The sequence below is a fragment of the Pan troglodytes genome, chromosome 7 (assembly GCF_028858775.2).
Source record: "Pan troglodytes isolate AG18354 chromosome 7, NHGRI_mPanTro3-v2.0_pri, whole genome shotgun sequence".
Lineage (NCBI taxonomy): Eukaryota > Metazoa > Chordata > Mammalia > Primates > Hominidae > Pan > Pan troglodytes.
The window spans coordinates 7103727-7122247 of NC_072405.2; the positions used below are offsets into that span (position 1 = coordinate 7103727).

The 18521-nt window shown below is 39.8% G+C and overlaps 1 protein-coding gene across 6 annotated transcripts in view; it reads left to right on the top strand.

The window, feature by feature from the left end:
* Positions 1-11221, top strand: part of ZNF596 (zinc finger protein 596) — a 15224-nt gene extending 4003 nt beyond the window's left edge. For 2 of the 6 annotated variants that reach the window (XM_063815982.1, XM_054656374.1), the window contains exons 2-6: positions 4685-4768; positions 5569-6886; positions 7595-7678; positions 8497-8579; positions 9034-11221. In XM_063815982.1, the coding sequence (XP_063672052.1) occupies positions 6766-6886; positions 7595-7678; positions 8497-8579; positions 9034-10242 (1497 nt within the window). In that variant the 5' untranslated portion in view covers positions 4685-4768; positions 5569-6765 and the 3' untranslated portion in view covers positions 10243-11221. 6 annotated transcript variants of the gene reach the window in all.
* Positions 11222-18521: the final 7300 nt, after the last annotated feature.

Below are 18521 nucleotides of genomic sequence, written 5' to 3' on the forward strand. Positions count from 1 at the left end.
ATTTATTTACATGGGTCTACAAATTTATTTCAAATCATAGTCATAACATTTGCCTGTTGTAAATAGACACTGATTTTGTGTGTTTGCTTTTTTTAAGGACTAATGTTGCTAAACAGGAAATATTGATTTCAGAATATTCATAATAGTTTTGCCCACTTTTTAAATATTCTTATTAGTATTGATAATTAGAATTGATTCCACTTTTTCAAGTTTACAGTCACGTCATCTGAGAATAACTACAGTTTCAGCTCTTTGACTCCATTTTTGTAGTCCCTCTCCTTTTCCCTCTTGTTTTGGTCCCACCTCAGGCATCATGTGCAGTGGTGAATGCCATCAGCCTCACCCAGCCTCCTTTTTCCAGCCTTATCTTTAGTGGAAGTGGTCCTTTTGTTAACTGCTGAATATATTGTTGAGATTTTATTGATTAAGAAGAATTAGTCCCTACAATTTGGTATGATTTTTAAAGATTTTATATTATTTTTAAAGATTTAAATTATATGAAAATGTTTTTTTCAAAGGTCTATTTATGTGATTTTTTTAATCTTTAAAATTACTTTGTGAAAATGATAGGTTTTCTAGTATGGAATTATCCTTTTATTATTGCAATAAACTCCACTTTACCATGCTCTGTCATTATTTAACCATACCAGTGATGGCCAGGTGGCCAAAATAAATAGCCAAATGGCTAAAATTGTATTGATGATTTTTGCAAATGTAAGTAAGGAAAATTGTTGGTTAAATTTGTAGTTATTGTTACATTCATGTTCATTTTGATTAGCATAATAAACTAATAAGGACAGGCTTATTTTTCTCCTTCAAAATAACTTAGGTTACAAAGGAACTAGAAGTGATTTCACATGTAAGAACTCTCACAAATCACTTTTACAGTTAAACTCTGATATATAACTTAAACATTAAAATTGGCTAATCAGATTTTTGTGCTGATTAATGAGGGAAAGTTTTTACTCTATTTTTGTGGAAAGTAATATATCATACATATTCATGTCGGAATATAATTATTCCGATTTCTTAGATTTTAAATTACTACTTCTAAATAAATACAGTCTCTTTTATTAACCTGTGCTTTTTCTTTCCACCATGGGTCTTTTCAGTTTCATGATTTTGCTCTCAAAACTTTTTAATTATTGATTTCTGTCAAATCTGTTCATTCATTAATTTTATTATTTATTAAATTGTTTTATCTTTTTAAGTCTTATTAATATGTACTGAATTTGTAACAATTTGGAAAGTCAAGTAACTCCTGTTTTATCTTTTTCTTGGTTTATGAGTGTTTTTAAAGTTTTACGTTTCTTGAAGATCACAGCTGTAGCCCCAATTCCATGGTTCTGGCTACTTACATTTATCATACTTATTAATATCATGAATGTAATTGGAATACCCCTTTGATTTTACTGGTAACGTATACCCACTAGTGTACTGAGACAGAAAAAAAAGTCTTTAGAACTCAGATAAATATACAGTTTATATTTACTATTTATGTATGTGTGATCTTGTTATTAAATTACTCTATCATGTTTGTGGAATTAGCAGTTTCTCTTTGAATTTGGATGTTTCTAGTTATGTGTATTTCCAACGTATGTTTTTAGCCACATACACTTTTTTGAATATCATATTTGATGTTTAATTTTTGCTAGGATTATAGGCTGGACTCCAGATCCAAACTTGACATGTAGCAGACCCATTAAAAACATACATTAAGCCCCTAGCACTGTTTTAATCTCCATGGCCTGGCTGAGCTTCTGCCATCTGTCCTCCTAGGCACAATGAGGTCTGGACATCTCATTCGGCATAACTCAGCTGTGGCCATTGGTGGATCTCATCCTTAGTATTAGTCCCTGCTGGCAGGGGTGACCCAGGCCCACATAAGCCATTGCTGGCCTCCTTGGAGGACTTAGAGAATCCTGAGATTGCCCATGAGGATGGACATGCCTTTCAGTCTAGCACCCACCTTTAGTGATGCCTGTGGAGATTGAGAAGCTCCAGGGGCCTTGGATGTCTTTCTTATACCTGCATTGTCTTCAGCGTGACTCCCATACTCTTGAGCCAAGGTAGAGAATTTTGAGGAGGCTTGTGTGGAGGTTTATGGTGGCCCCCATGGTTCTGTGAGACTGGTAGAAAGCACAGACCCCTTAGACTTCTCCCCAAGGAGAATACGTGAGACTAGTGGAGGAAAGGAGAGTAATGAAATATGCATTTCATGTCCCAGGCTATCAGAGCACAGCTCTAAGGAAAAATACAGGGCATCGTATGGCAACTGGCACAGCTCTGTGAGACTGGGAGATATTGCACAACCTTGAAAAATCAAGATGTGACCCTACTGAAGGAACAAAATAAGTCTCCAATAATTGACCATAAAGAAATAGAGGTTTCTGGCTGGGTGCGGTGGCTCACACTTGTAATCACAGCACTTGGAGAGGCCGAGGTAGGCAGATCACTTGAGGCCAGGAGTTCAAAACCAGCTTTGCCAACATGGTGAAATACAAAAAATAAAAAATTAGCTGGTCGTGGTGACGGGCACCTATAATCCCAGCTACTCGGGAGGCTGAGGCAGGAGAATCACTTGAATCCAGGAGGTGGAGGTTGCAGTGAGCTGGTATCGTGCCATTGCACTACAGCCTGGGCAACACGAGTGAAACTCCGCTTTAAAAAAAAGAAAAAGAAATGGAGGTTTCTGATTTTCCTGATAAGAATTACAGGTAATTGCCTTAAAGGAGCCCAATGAGCTATGAGACAACACTGATAGACAAGTAAAATCTGGAAAAGAATACATGAACAACATGAGAATATCAACAAAGAAAAACCATAATAAAAGAATCAAATATAGATTCTGGGGCTGAAGAATACAGTAACTGAACTGGATCAATACAGGGCTTCAAGAGCTGACTTGATCAAGCAGAAGAAAGAACCAATGAACTCAAAGACAGGTTATTTGAAATTATTCAATCAGAAGAGCAAGTAGAAAAAGAATTTTTTAAAAGTGAAGAAACTGTCTTTGCTAAAAATTGGAGGGTCCTAAGAACTCCTCCCCGCCCCCACCGCCAATGCAGAGTCTTACTCTGTCACCCAGGCTGGAGTGCAGTGGTTCGATCTCCGCTCACTGCAATCTCCACCTCCCAGGTTCAAGCGATTCTCATACCTCAGCCTCCCGAATAGCTGAGATTACAGGTGCCTGCCACCATGCCCAGCTAATTTTTGTATTTTTAGTAGAGACGGGGTTTTGGGGTTTCACCAAGTTGGCCAGGCTGGTTTTGAACTTCTGACCTCAGGTGATCCTCCCGCCTTGGCCTCCCAAAGTGCTGGGATTACAGGCGTGAGCCACCATGCCCGGCAAGAACTCCTTTTTATGTTAGATTCACTAGGGTTTAGCAGCTCACAGAGCCCAGGAAAACAGTTTACTTAGCTGATTTATTATAAAGGACATTTTAAACATTACATATGAACAGCCAGCTAAAGAGTTACATACAGCAAGTTTTGGAAGCGTCTTAGGTTTAGGAGGTCTGTCTCCAAGCAGTTGGAAGGTACCATTGTTTCAGCATATGGATGTGTTCTTCACCCACCCAGAAGCTCTAGGAATCCCATCATTCAGGGATTTTTATGTGGTGCTCATCAAGTAGGCATAATTGTTATTAACTCAATCTCCAGCCTCTGTCCCTTTCCCAGAGGATAGGGGGTGGGACTGTATGTTCCAAGCTTCTAATCAAGTCATGGTCTTTCAGGTGATCAACCCCCATCCTAGAGCCTAGTAATAATTGTCTCATTAGAACAGAAGACACTCTTATCACCCATGAAGTTCCAAGGCATTATGAGCTCTGTACTGGGAACCAGGGTCAAAGACCAAAAAGAACAAAAGCTTCTCCTAGCAACTTTATTGCTTAGGAAATTACAAGGGTTTTGGGTGGCTCTGTGCCAGGAACTGGGGATGAAAACCAAACTATCTATTTCTTACAACTAACAATGTCACATACATGTTCAAGTTTTCATGTTCTTAGTGTCCTTTCATTTCAACTTGAGGAACTCCCTTTAGCATTTCTTGTAAGGTATGTCACTTGTAAAGTGTGTCTTTTAAGGAATCCACCATGATAAAATGAAATTTGAAGCTGCTTGGTAGATAAATTCATGCTAAATTTATCTACAGGTCAGACTTGAGGGACTGGTATTTCTAGAAGCCTCACGTGGAAGAGACAGAATCATTCAGTACAAGTGTATCCAGAGGACCAGCAGAAGGGAGAAGGAATGGAGGGAGGCTCCTGAGGGCTGAGATGCATGTGGAGAAAGCCTGCAAGCACACAAACCGAGAATAATTAAATCTGAGAAATTCCAGGATTTATCTGTAGGTGGAGCCACATCTCCATGATTCAGGGATTCTTAGGATTTGGAATCATAGAGGGAATTAAACATTTCAGAATTCCATGGGCTAGGTGGCATATGAAACTGCATGATTTTCACATTTCTAGGTCTAAAATAAAAATATTTATATCTTTATTAGCAGCAATAGTCATTTCTTCTGACCCTGGGAGAGGAGAGCCACCAACCCAACCCACCCCCTACCCACTGCATGTCCTTGTTGGTTGGACTGGGGCTAATGGCTTTGGGGCAGATGTTAGAAGCAAAACTGGAGTGTCATGGTTTTTTTGTTTTTGTTTTTGTTTTTGTTTTTGCCCAGATTTGTCTTCTTAGTGCTTGGATGGTGTGAGTGAAAACCCAGAGGAATACATTTGGTGGCTGAGCTAGTACAATGCCATCACCGGTGAGTGGGAAATTCTTCTTTCTACTGAAATTTGTACCCCTGTTACCAGCCTAAGGGCAGATTCATCCTATTAACATGGATGTTCTAAGTGCACTCAAGGATCCAAGCTCCAATTAAGATTCCCTAGGGCTTCGGAATGTTTACATTGGCTCAAAGAGTCATCAAGAAGTAATGTCCTTTCAACAGTACACTAAGGCATTCCAGCCTCTACTAAGGCTGTGTATTAAGATGTGAGAGGTTTTTGTTTCTCTCATCCAGCCTCAGGGAAATCATTCATTACGAGCCTCTCATGGCCTTGTTGGGGAAATAAATTCACTCATTACCTATGTTTTTGGCAGGAGTGGGCTTGAGAGTATATGTGGGTAGGTGGTGAAAATAAGTGAGAGCAGGTTATAGCCCATACAAAGGCAGATGTTTTCCCAGGCAAGCTCAGTTAGTCTAGTGTTTCAGGTGTTAGGGGAGGGCTGTTTAACTTGAAGGGAAAGCAGATAGGGTTAGGACAGAGGAGACAATGAGGAATTATTCATTTATTTTTCCTATCTAAAAATCTTAATGTCTTGAGAGAATAAATGTGAACTTTTGAAAAACTAAAAAAGCAAAATTAAAATTCTTATTACCCTTGTCCCCAAATTAACCTCTGATCAAATTTGATAACTGGAAGCAACTGGAGTGTTGTTTCTTTAATTTTGGTTGTGCATTAAGTGATGGAGTATAGGAAACAGAGTAAATTTAAAACTCTGAGGAAATTGTTGAAGTGGAGAGACCAGGACAATCAAAGGATTTTTTTTCCCTAAATCTAGAGACAACATGAAGAAACAAAAGAGAATATTACCTAGTGCATTAGTCCGTTTTCACACCGCTATAAAAAACTACCTGATGGTAATTTATGAAGAAAAGAAGTTTAACTGACTGACAGTTCTGCAGGCTTAACAGGAAGCATGACTGGGAGGCCTCCAGAAACTTACAATCATGGTGGAAGGGGAAGCAAGCACCTTCTTCATAAGGCAGCAGGAGAGAGAGACCAAATCAGGAAATGCCACACACTGTTAAATCATCAGATCTTCTGAGATATTACCAGCATGAGAACAGCAAGGGGGAAGTTCACCCCCATGATTCAATCACCTCCCACCGGACCCCTCCCCCAACATGTGGGGATTACAATTCAAGATGAGATTTGGGTGGGGACACAGAGCCAAACTATATCACCTGGTGTTTGAAGATCCCACATAAAATTGAGAAAGGAAATCCTCAGACCATGGAAAGTGGCAGGATGAGACCATCTTTCAGTACTGAAGTCTTAGAGTCCCTGGCCTGTGCTGCTGAGCCATTCATCCTTATCCATTAACAGTGAACACCTGAGTTGTGTAGACACAAGAGGCTGCATCTGCTGATACCAAGTTCTGTATGAAAGTTGTTCACACAACTGAGTGTTCTCAGTCATTTCATGAATAATGTATTTGTGGCTTGTATCTAAAAAGTGATGGATAGGAACCACTTTACATACTATCTCATTGGACCTTTTTGAACTCATAACAGGTCTTTATTTTATTCTGAGGACACTGAGGTCCTATAGTGGAATATCTAACTATAGTCTTGATTAAAACGTGACAAATTAGGGATGCTGCCTCCCTTGTAGTGAGTCTATAGATTTTCTTGAAGGTGGTGGAGAGGAGAATTTTAGTTCTAAATTTCCAAGTACAGATTTCATAATTAGCATCTGTAAGTTATACTTTAGAAGTCTATTGGGAAATCTTCAGGTTATATTATGCCACACCACATGTGATATTTCTCTATGTGAAGTTTTATGTATGAGTAAATCTGAAAGCCAGATTCCCAGTTCAGATTTAAAGCAATGTGACAGGAACCCCAAACACTGTTTTGAGTTTTCTGTTCATACCACCCACACTTCCTTAGTACAGTCATTTGATCTTGCTCCACTGAACATTGGCAGAGATAGCCCTGTTTGCAGTAGAATGTCCATAATGTTTTAGGATTCCATGACCTTCGAGGATATCATTGTAGACTTCACTCAAGAAGAGTGGGCCCTGCTGGACACATCCCAGAGAAAGCTGTTTCAAGATGTGATGTTGGAGAACATCAGTCATCTGGTCTCTATTGGTGAGTCTCTTTATATTTATTATGTATGTATATATGGATTCATTCACTCACTCATTTTTCACTGATTCATTCTTTCATTCTACACGTGCTTAGAACAGCTTTCTCATCTATCACTTCAACTTCTGCTTTGATCCTTTCATAACTCTCACAATTACCTGACAGCCATTTCTTTCCTTTTCACTTATATTGATTTGTCCTCTCTCTAGAAAGTCATCTTTCTGACCACAATTTCACATCCTTCTTGCTCTTCAATCTCCCAAACTCAGAAAAGTTATGGTAATTCACTGCTTTTGTATGCATAAATAAATGTATTGATTTCTTTAAAGTAATTATTCTATCATAGGGACTGTTCTGCACAGAACCTAGATTGTTCTGGTGGAGCTAATATTTATTGCATAGTTTTTTAATATAATGTCAAACACTATGACAATTTGTAATTTCTCACTAAGTGAAAATACTGAGGATTCTGAAATCAGTATTTGAAGTGAGGCATGGCCATCAGCAATTATAGGTCTTTTATGTCTGGGAACAAGTTCAAGAGTTTTCATTTTGCTCATGAAGGACTGTCAATGTTGTCTTCAAGGTACTCTTCCCAGGCTGACCTTCAGTGGCTAACTTATCCTTCCCAGTAGGCTGCCCTGTATCTGATAACCTTGTACATTTGTCAGCACAGAACTCAAAATCCAGGTATCTTTTTCCCCAAAACAGGCAAACAGCTCTGCAAATCAGTTGTGCTTTCCCAATTGGAGCAAGTAGAGAAACTTTCAACACAAAGAATAAGCTTCCTGCAAGGTGAGCTCTAAGAAGCAGTGCTTCAATAGGAGGAGGAGAAACATGGCCAGTGAGTGAGTAGGACCCAACAGTTGCCAAAGGAAGATTTCTTTTGTTTTTTTAGACAGAATCTCACTCTGTCACCCAGGCTGGAGTGCAGTGGCATGATCTCGGCTCACTGCAACCTCTGCTTCCCAGATTCAAGTGATTATCTTGCCTCAGCCTCCTGAGTAGCTAGGACTACAGGTGTGCACCACCATGCCCAGCTAATTTTTTTCTATTTTTAATAGAGACAGGGTTTCAACATGTTGGCCAGGCTGGTCTCGAACTCCTGACCTCAAGAAATCCACCCGCCTCAGCCTCCCAGAGTGCTGGGATTACAGTCATGAACCACCACGCCAAGCCAGAAGATTTCTTAAATTTGCAGTGTTTCTGAAATGTAGGCAAAAACCTGAGGGAAACATTTCTCAGATATTGTCATTATACTTTGTAGTTATCAATTTTTATTCAAGTGTCTCTCTGTCATTGTCTTTGTCTTTTGTAAAGGGGATTTTTGTGTACTTATTTGAGTTAAAGTATTACATACTAGCCCTTTATAATGGTCCTCTTCTTTGAAAATTTTTCTTTCCTTTACTTCCTCGACTTGCCTTTATTTTTTTATATGCTGAAAATGTCAGTAGTCAATGTGCTATAATACTCTTCTCCTTAAAGTGTGGTTAATTTAACATTCTTTCCCTGTCTGTCTGTATTTGAAACACACTCAAATGGACATTGGAGCTATTTAACATTTTTATTCCCCTAATGCCTATATAGCATCTTTTTTTTTTCATTTATTTCAGGTAGAGAAGTTGGCATTAAACATCAAGAGATACCATTCATTCAACATATCTATCAGAAGGGCACGTCCACCATCAGCACAATGGTAAGCTTTATGGATCCAAACCCTGTTCTTACATATAGAAACCTGGACATTAAACAACTTTGGAATTTGGTACAGGTACCTGACTGTACTTAAAGCCCTCCCAGCAGAGTTTTAGATAGTTTGGATTTAGTGAAGACATTAACTTCAAATCAAAACCATAATGTGAGGCTTTATGACAGGACAATTGTATAAACTTGACTACGTGCTGAAACTTTCAAACATGATAAAGTCTTAATAACTAGTCAGATAGCTCTTCAGTTGGGATGCTACAACAGGAAAACTCTCTACATGCAGTTAGATAATATACTATGTTTGTATAACTGATATAGGAACAACTGTAACTGGAGTCTACCACTGAATGATTACTCTAGAATTAATATGTAGAGAAATGAATGAAGTAATGAATGAGTGTGGATAAACCTTTAATAGTCTTTTGTTTCATTCCCAAAACCAGAGATCTCATACTCAAGAGGATCCTTTTCTATGCAATGATTTAGGAGAAGATTTCACTCAACATATGGCATTGACTCAAAATGTGATTACTTACATGAGAAAGAAACACTTTGTGAGCAAAAAGTTTGGGAAAATCTTCAGCGACTGGTTATCCTTTAATCAACACAAGGAAATTCACACCAAATGTAAATCATATGAAAGTCATCTATTTGATTATGCCTTTATCCAAAACTCTGCCCTTAGACCACACAGTGTGACTCACACTAGAGAGATAACATTGGAATGTCGTGTGTGTGGGAAAACCTTTAGCAAAAATTCTAATCTTAGGCGACATGAGATGATTCACACTGGAGAGAAACCACACGGATGTCATCTATGTGGGAAAGCCTTTACTCATTGCTCTGATCTTCGAAAACATGAGAGAACTCACACTGGAGAGAAGCCATATGGATGTCATCTATGTGGGAAAGCCTTCAGTAAAAGTTCTAACCTTAGACGACATGAGATGATTCACACTAGAGAAAAAGCACAGATATGTCATCTATGTGGGAAAGCCTTCACTCATTGCTCTGACCTTAGAAAACATGAGAGAACTCACTTAGGAGATAAACCATATGGATGTCTCCTATGTGGGAAGGCTTTCAGTAAATGTTCTTACCTTAGACAACATGAAAGAACTCACAATGGAGAGAAACCATATGAATGTCATCTATGTGGAAAAGCCTTCTCTCATTGTTCTCACCTTAGACAACATGAGCGAAGTCACAATGGAGAGAAACCACATGGATGTCATCTATGTGGGAAAGCGTTCACTGAATCTTCTGTGCTTAAACGACATGAGAGAATTCACACTGGAGAGAAACCATATGAGTGCCATGTATGTGGGAAAGCCTTCACTGAATCTTCTGACCTCAGACGACATGAGAGAACTCACACTGGAGAAAAACCATATGAATGCCATCTATGCGGAAAAGCCTTCAATCACTCTTCTGTCCTTAGACGACATGAGAGAACTCACACTGGAGAGAAACCATATGAATGCAATATATGTGGTAAAGCCTTCAATAGAAGTTATAACTTTAGACTTCATAAAAGAGTTCACACTGGAGAGAAACCATATGTATGTCCTCTATGTGGGAAAGCCTTTAGTAAATTTTTTAACCTTAGACAACATGAGAGAACTCACACTAAAAAAGCAATGAATATGTAAGAGTCATCAGCCATAGCGTTAACACTAAATACACCAAGGACAAACATACTACAGGAATATTATGTCTGTAATCAGTGTGGAAAAGCCTTTATTTATATTTACCACTTTGCTCAACCTAAATGAATTCAAGGTAGAGAGAATCCAGATGTATTTAATGTTTATGGCACAAACTTCAGACTCTAGGCTGACCATACACAATGTGAGAGAATGAAACTATAGATCAAAGGAATGTGGAGGAGTCTTCATCCACAGCTCTAACTGTTAAATAAATGGGAGAAATCACATCAGGAAAATTCTGTGCCTGTCGTCAGTGTGAAAATGCCTTTGCTGATAATTTATCCTCTAAACAAATGAGTAAAATCCACAGGCAAGCAACCATATGTCTGTAATTGCTGTGCACTCTCATTCAGCTAAGCACCAATTCTGGTGTGTGCAAGAAAATTCATTATCAGGTAACTGATAAAAACAGGAAATATGTGAAAATATTTTTTATTAGGTGGATGAGGCCTCTTGAACAATTCCAGAAATACATAGTGGAGAAGTTATTCAATGAAAACTCATGAGAAATCCTTTTCTTAATACAGCAGCACTTCTATAATAGATCAGAATTCACATGGTGTAGAACTCTCAATGACATAAATGGAGGGTAGTCCTCAGTAAATTACTCATTCCTTAGTCAATACCAGCATTTTTCCAGTGAGAAAACTATCTTGACAGCATAGTGGAAAAACCTTCAGGCAGCTTTTATGTCAAAAAAGTGAGACAGGGACGAAAACTCTAAAAAGCCATTGATGAGATGTATAGCTGGGGGACAAGACATAAAGCCATCAAGCACGTGCTTGAGAAAAAAATTATAATTTCAAACAAAGACTTTCTACTTAAAATATGTGGGTTGAAATGTACAATTCTGAAATAACCTGGGAATACTGAATGCAGAATTATGTAAGAAGTAATAAGATTAAATTAGTACTGTCAAAAATACAAGCATTAAGTGTTGTTGCTGAATAATAGGTTTATTAAAATCTATGTTTTTTGTTTTTTGTTTTGAGACAGGGTCTCGCTCTGTAACCCAGGCTGGAGTGCAGTGGTGCAATCTCAGCTCCATGCAAGCTCCGCCTCCTTGGTTCATGCCATTCTCCTGCCACAGCCTCCCGACTAGCTGGGACTACGGGGACCCACCACCACACCAGGCTAATTTTTTGTATTTTTAGTAGAGACAGGGTTTCACTGTGTTAGCCAGGATGATCTTGGTCTCCTGACCTCGTGATCTGTCTGCCTCAGCCTCCCAATGTGCTGGGATTACAGGCATGAGCCACCGCGCCCGGCCCAAACTCTATGTTTTTAATTCAGTTTTAAACACATAGATTTGGGTCAGTTAGAAAATGCGGATGGGTATGGCGGGTCACACCTGTAATCCCAGCACTTTGGGAAGCTGATATTGGTGGATCACTTGAGGTCAGGAATTCGACAACAGCCTGGCCAGCATGGTGAAACCCCATCCCTACTAAAAATACAAAATTAGTTGGGCATGATGGTGGATGCCTGTAGTCCTAGCTATTCAGGAGGCTGAGGCAGGAGAATCACTTGAACCCAGGAGATGGAGGTTGCAGTGAGCCAAGATCATGCTACTGCACTCCAGACTGGGCAACAGAGTGAGACTCTGGCTCAAAACAAAAAGACAGTGACATTCAATGGAACTAATACACATAGAACACAAAATTATAGGTCCTAACTATAGTAGTGGTATATATGTACATGGTAATGATTAAGTCAAACATGGATTATGAAAGACTCACTTTAAAAGTACAGTGTTATGGTGCTTAAATTTGCCTTTTTGTTTTTAAACCACTTTATCAAAGTGTAATTGACAAAAGCTGTTACTTAATGTATACAACTTACTAAGTTTCGAGATAAGGATAAGCCCAGGAAACCATCACCACCACCATCTGTGCCACAAACATTCATTCTCTCCAAAATTTCCTTCCCTCATTTTTCATTGTTCTCTTTGTGATAAAACCACTTACATCACATCAACCTGTAGCAAATTTTTAAGTATATAATATAGTATTGATAAGTATAGGCAATATATTATATGATTTAACATTGCAAAAATAAAACTAATTACAAATGAATCTATTTAAATATAATTTGGCAGTGCTAGATAATTGTGGTTAAATTCGCATGAATGTCTCCCAGAATCAGGTATGAGCATCATAACATAGAGATTTTTGTTGCCATGGGCTTTTTTTCTTTAAGAACCTTTCTGTTCTGTGTGTAAATGTTTAATATTCTCACTTCTCCTCACAAGGGCTCTTTTATTTATGGAATCTTAGCTTATATATTCCTCTCTAGCCTCTAAAGCTTACACTTTAAATTAATCTGTTTTTTTTTTCTTTTTTTGTTTCATCTTTATTCACTCCATCCTACCCAGAAGCAGAAACCCCACTATTTTGCACAAAACAAAAATGTCAGCTTATTTTTCCTCAGCCTAGACAGGCCATCTTTCTTCTGGGACCTTATGTTCCCTTCATGTTAATTTTCAAGTGCTTGAGAAAATCCAGTGTGATACTTCATTGACTCTCCCCTTTCTCATGAATTCTACCTCAGAAAATCCTGTCTGAACAGGCTACCCTCATGCCTAAAGCAGCTGTTTCATGTATTTCGTTTAAGTTTTGTTACTGTTAATGGTGGGTTGGTCCAATAAAATCCACAGTCATGCTGGGAACAAAAATTTTTTACTCAAATATTTTAAGCCAAATAATGGTTATTCTATTTTTATGGGTGAAATAATTAAATCAGAATTTTCACAATAATGACTATTTGTATACGAAAAAGTTCTCCACTGTTCACAGCTTAAAATCACATTAAATCCATTGGTGTCAGCTGCCTCATTTACCACATGCGACCATAAGGCCCGGCTCTTTTGGCCTGTGACAGAAGTCAGTATATTTTCTCCCTGTGCCACATGTGTCCCTGCTCCCAGTCCTGGGTTTCTGTGTTGATGCCAAGGTATAAGATACCCATAGTAAGAGCACACAGATGCACAGCCAGATTTCCTTTGATATCAGATTAAGAAGTTGTTCCTGCAGAAATTTTTAGGTAAGGGCTAGTAAGCTTTGAGTCATCAGGTCATTGCCATGGAAAGGGAGGTAACCCCTGGGTATTGCCATGGCAGTGGTAAATAGATACGGCACACTGGTGGGTATCTCTGGAAAGTTGCTTTTGCTATGGCTTTGTTTTAGCTACTCCTCAATCTGGTCCAGTGTCTGAGCCCTACCTCTGGAGTCAAGTCCCACCCCCTACCTCATCCTCTCCTCAGATATTAGATATTCCTCCTTAATCTTAAGGGTGCTGTAGAAGGGCAGAGGTCTGTATTCTGTAACTGCTTCCTGCTGAGCTTATGGGCATAGGCCCTGCCTAGCACTGGAGGAGTAAAAATCCCTGGGTACAGGCCGGGCGCGGTGGCTCATGCCTGTAATCCCAGCACTTTGGGAAGCCGAGGCGGGCAGATCACAAGGTCAGGAGATGGAGACCATCATGGCTGACACAGTGAAACCCCGTCTCTACTAAAAAAATTTTAAAAATTAGCTGGGCATGGTGGCGGGTGCCTGTAGTCCCAGCTACTCGGGAGGCTGAGGTGGGAGAATGGCGTGAACCTGGGAGGCAGAGCTTGCAGTGAGCCAAGATCATGCCACTGCACTCCAGGCTGGGTGACAGAGCGAGACTCCGTCTCAAAAAAAAAAAAAAAGAAAAAGAAAAATCCCTGGGTACCTCAACTAAGGGACCCACAGGCAGGACACTTTTTCATTCTCTGGGTCAGTAAACAGGATGGTTGGAAGTCTTCTGCTAGCATTGTCTTTACCTGGAAGTTTTGTAATCTAGAAGACACAAACTTTACTAAGAGGTTAAACAAGGAAGTGACAAAGAATAGTAAGATAGCTATCAAAGGTCCCAGGAGAGGTAAAGACCAGTGAGACTTGGGAAGGTACTTTTCATAGTTGACCAGATATAGTTGGGAGTCAGTGCCCTGATTATGTAACCAGGTAACTTGCTCATAGATCTTTTGAATGTTAATCTCAACTTCTCCAGATTTGTTAATATACATGCAGCAGGTTTTACTAATAACTTCACAGACTCCTCCTTGTTCAGCTAGTAAATAATTCAACACTAGTCTCTTATAGAGAACTAAATTTGCCAAAGAGTCTAAGGACTTGATTTCCCTTTAATGCCTGACCTGTGATAGTGGCTAAGCTTTCTAAGGGTTTGAGTCAAGTTCCTTAGAGTTAAGTCATGGTAGACAAAGCTGCCCCAGGGTGCTGCTAATCCTATCACTGCCCTCATTTCTGCCAGAATTAATCCTATCACTTGCTTACTTCTGGTATTCTTGGGTCTATTGGGGTTATAGACAGTGACCCCTGGTGAGTCAAGGGGGGGCAATGTACATTCACTTCTGTTCCAAGTACTTGACAAAGAAAAGCTACTCCTAAAAGAACAGGTGACTCCCTAGAGTTGGGAGTGGTTACAGATTCTGACTTATTCCCATTCATGGCCACAAACAGAAGCCCTATGGGGTATGATGTTTATTCTTTGCTGTCAAGTTGGGTCTATAGAGATATTTTCTCCCTGTTCCAATGGGGGTAGTCAGATAATCTTTGTTTCCCAGAAGTGGGCAGTACTTCCACCTTCCTGGACTGGGCAGTCATTTCTCCTTTGTATGTTCTGATCCAGAAATCACCATATATGTTTTCTTCTCACTTACAAGTGGAATCCCACTTACTGCAGCCTTGGAAACTTGACAACTATAGTTGGATCAGAGAGCATCACTCCACTTTTGTGTCATTAACATAGACATGAGAGCAAAGGATAGAATCATTTGTGCACTGGAGATATGGATATCTAACTTCCCAGGTCCAGGGAATAGTGGTGGAGGAGGGGTTCAAGTGGAATACATTAAGTGGGGGAGAGTTGCACTTAACTAGTAGGGGTTTGATTATTTCTGGATTGCTATGGTTAGTTAGGAGGCCAGGGGGGATGGTCATGAGATTTTCCAGGTAAGCCAGAAGATATAACTCTCTATCCTGGGGATGTTGATGACAAATCTAACAACTGTGAAGATGATTCCCTGATGCTATAATCTTAGAAATCTTTACTATAGAGTTATGTTCTCACGCACACTGGATCAGGGTAATTGGAAGAGCAAACATCAACAGTGACAACATGGTGTCCAGCTAGGCATTAGCATGGTCTCTATACCCAACAAGGACAAGACAGGTGTTTTGCAGAAGTTGGCTAATGCAACATAAAAGAAGTTCAATTAAGAAGAAGAGAAAAATTAAGCTCCTATTCCCACCCACAGCATCACATTTCCACTTTTAGCTGAGTGTTGAATCTTTTAAATAGGTACCAGAGGTCTTCCAAAAACTCATAGATGTAGGTCATGATGTCCTCTTTTTGTGCCTGTGACTCAGAAACAGGATTAATCATGGACAGGTATACCCAACTGGTTCTTCCCTGAAGTTTCACAGTGGTGGGAGTATTCAATAAAACCTGATAGTGGGCCTTCCATTTTGGTTGTAGTTGATCTTCGGGGGATATTTCTTTCCAAGTTTTCAGCAAAACTGCATCTCCTGGTTGAATAGGGGGGTTAATTCTTTTATTAATCTCCTGGTTGAATAGGGGAGGGGGGAATACTTTGTTTCCATATGCTTGGAGGGCCTTTTGAACCTGGCTTCTTCAGGCAGCGGGGAATAGGGGCCAGGGCTTGTTGGATAAGTGGGAGGGGTTCCTGATGACTTTGGAGTGTAATTCTGCACCAAAGAACTAGTGGGGTCCCCCTCAAAAGTAGGAGACTGGGGAGGCTCTGAAGTGGGAGCACAGATCTCAGAGGAACAGCTAAAAGGGGGTCATCTAGGGTATCTGGTGCAGCTTCAGACACATTCTACAGCTAGCCCTTAGATTAGGATCCTGGTAGAGGGAAATAAAAGCCTGCACATAGCAAACTTCTTACCATTTTATTTCCTTTTCACACAACAAATCTAATTGTATGATATCATTATAATGTAAAGAACCGTGTCTAGAATAAATATATTGGTTTATCAATTTTTATTGAATCCAAACATTATTGCAATAGTAAACAAGGTTTTTCTTTTTCAACCTGTCTAATAATTTGAACCTACTCCAATGGCCTAAATGACACCCGAGTGGTGAGTCTTTTTGAATGCTTACTGTTGTCCCCATGTCTAGTAAGGCTCACTACAAGGGGTTTTAGTTAGCCTAAGTTTAGCAAATGCATACTTACTTTTCCCTTTTCATTTCCCACTTTCTATAGATGCCAAGGTGTTACAAAAGTAGATTAGGAAAACCTAGCCAATACCAATCAGGACATAGGCATGGGCAAAGACTTCATGACTAAAACATTGTAGGGAAAAGAAAGAGAGATCAGACTATTACTGTGTCTATGTAGAAAGGGAAGACATAAGAAATTCCATTTTGACCCGTACCTTAAACAATTGCTTTGCTGAAATGTTGTTAATTTGTAACTTTGCCCCAGCCAATTTGACCCAACTTTGAGCTCACAAAAACATGTGTTGTATAGAATCAAGGTTTAAGGGATCTAGGGCTGTGCAGGATGTGCCTTGATAACAAAATGTTTACAAACAGTATGCTTGGTAAAAGTCACTGCCATGCTCTAGTCTCAATAAACCAGGGGTACAATGCACTGTGAAAAGCTGCAGGGACCTCTGCCCTGAAAAGCTGGGTATTGTCCAAGGTTTCTCCCCATGTGATAGTCTGAAATATGGCCTCATGAGATGAGAACGACATGACCGTCCCCTAGCCTGACACCCATAAAGGGTCTGTGCTGAGGTGGATTAATAAAAGTGGAAAGCCTCTTGCAGTTGAGATAGAGGAAGATCACTGTCTCCTGCCTGCCCCTGAGAACTGAATGTCTCAGTATAAAACCCGACTGTACATTTGTTCAATTCTGAGATAGGAGAAAAACTGCCCTATGGTGGGAGGCGAGACATGTTGGCAGCAATGCTGCCTTGTTATTCTTTACTCTACTGAGATGTTTGGGTGGAGAGAAATATAAATCTGGCCTACGTGCACATCCAGGCATATACCTCCCGTTGAACTTGATTATGACATAGATTCTTTTGCTCACATGTTTTTTTGCTGACCTTCTCATTATCACCCTGCTCTCCTGCAGCATTCCTTTTGCTGAGATAATGAAAATAATAATCAATAAAAACTGAGGGAACTCAGAGACTGATGCCGGTGCAGGTCCTCCGTATGCTGAGTGCCAGGCTCCTGGGCCCACTGTTGTTTCTCTATACTTTGCCTCTGTGTCTTATTTCTTTTCTCAGTCTCTCATCCCACCTGGTGAGATATACCCACAGGTGTGGAGGGGCAGGCCACCCCTTCATCTGGCACCCAACATGCGGCCTTTCTCTAGGGTGAAGTTACGCTAAGAACGTGAACATTGAGGACAGCCGACGAGAGATTCCCGAGTACGTCCACGGTCAGCCTTGTGGTAAGCGTGTGCACTCGGAGGAATCCAGGGTAACAATGGGGCAAACTGAAAGTAAATATGCCTCTTATCTCAGCTTCATTAAAATTCTCTTAAGAAGAGGGGGAGTTAAAGCTTCTACAGAAAATCTAATTACACTGTTTCAAGCAATAGAACAATTCTGCCCATGGTTTCCAAAACAGGGAACTTTAGATTTAAGAGATTGGGAAGAAACTGGCAAATAATTAAAACAAGCAAGTAGGGAAGGTAAAATCATCCCACTTACAGTATGGAATGATTGGGCCATTATTAAAGCAACTTTAGAACTGTTTCAAATAAAAGAAGATAGTGTTTCAGTTTCTGATGCCCCTGAAACCTCTGTAATAGATTGTGAAGAAGAGGCAGGAACAGAGTTCAAGAAAGGAATGGAAAGTTCACATTGTACAAATTTAGCAGAGTCTGTAATGGCTCGGTCAATGCAAAATGTTGACTATAATCAATTACAGGAGGTAATATATCCTGAATCATCAAAATCGGGGGAAGGAGGTCCAGAATTATTTGGGCCATCAGAGTTTAAACGACAGTGGCCATCAACTCCTCCTCCCGTGGTTCAGATGCCTATGACATTACAACCTCAAATGCAGGTTAGACAAGTGCAAACTGCAAGAGAATATCAAGTAGAAAAGGATAGACTCTCTATCCCGGCAATGCCAATCCAGACACAGTATCCACAATATCAGCCAGTAGAAAATAAAACCCAACCACCAGTAGT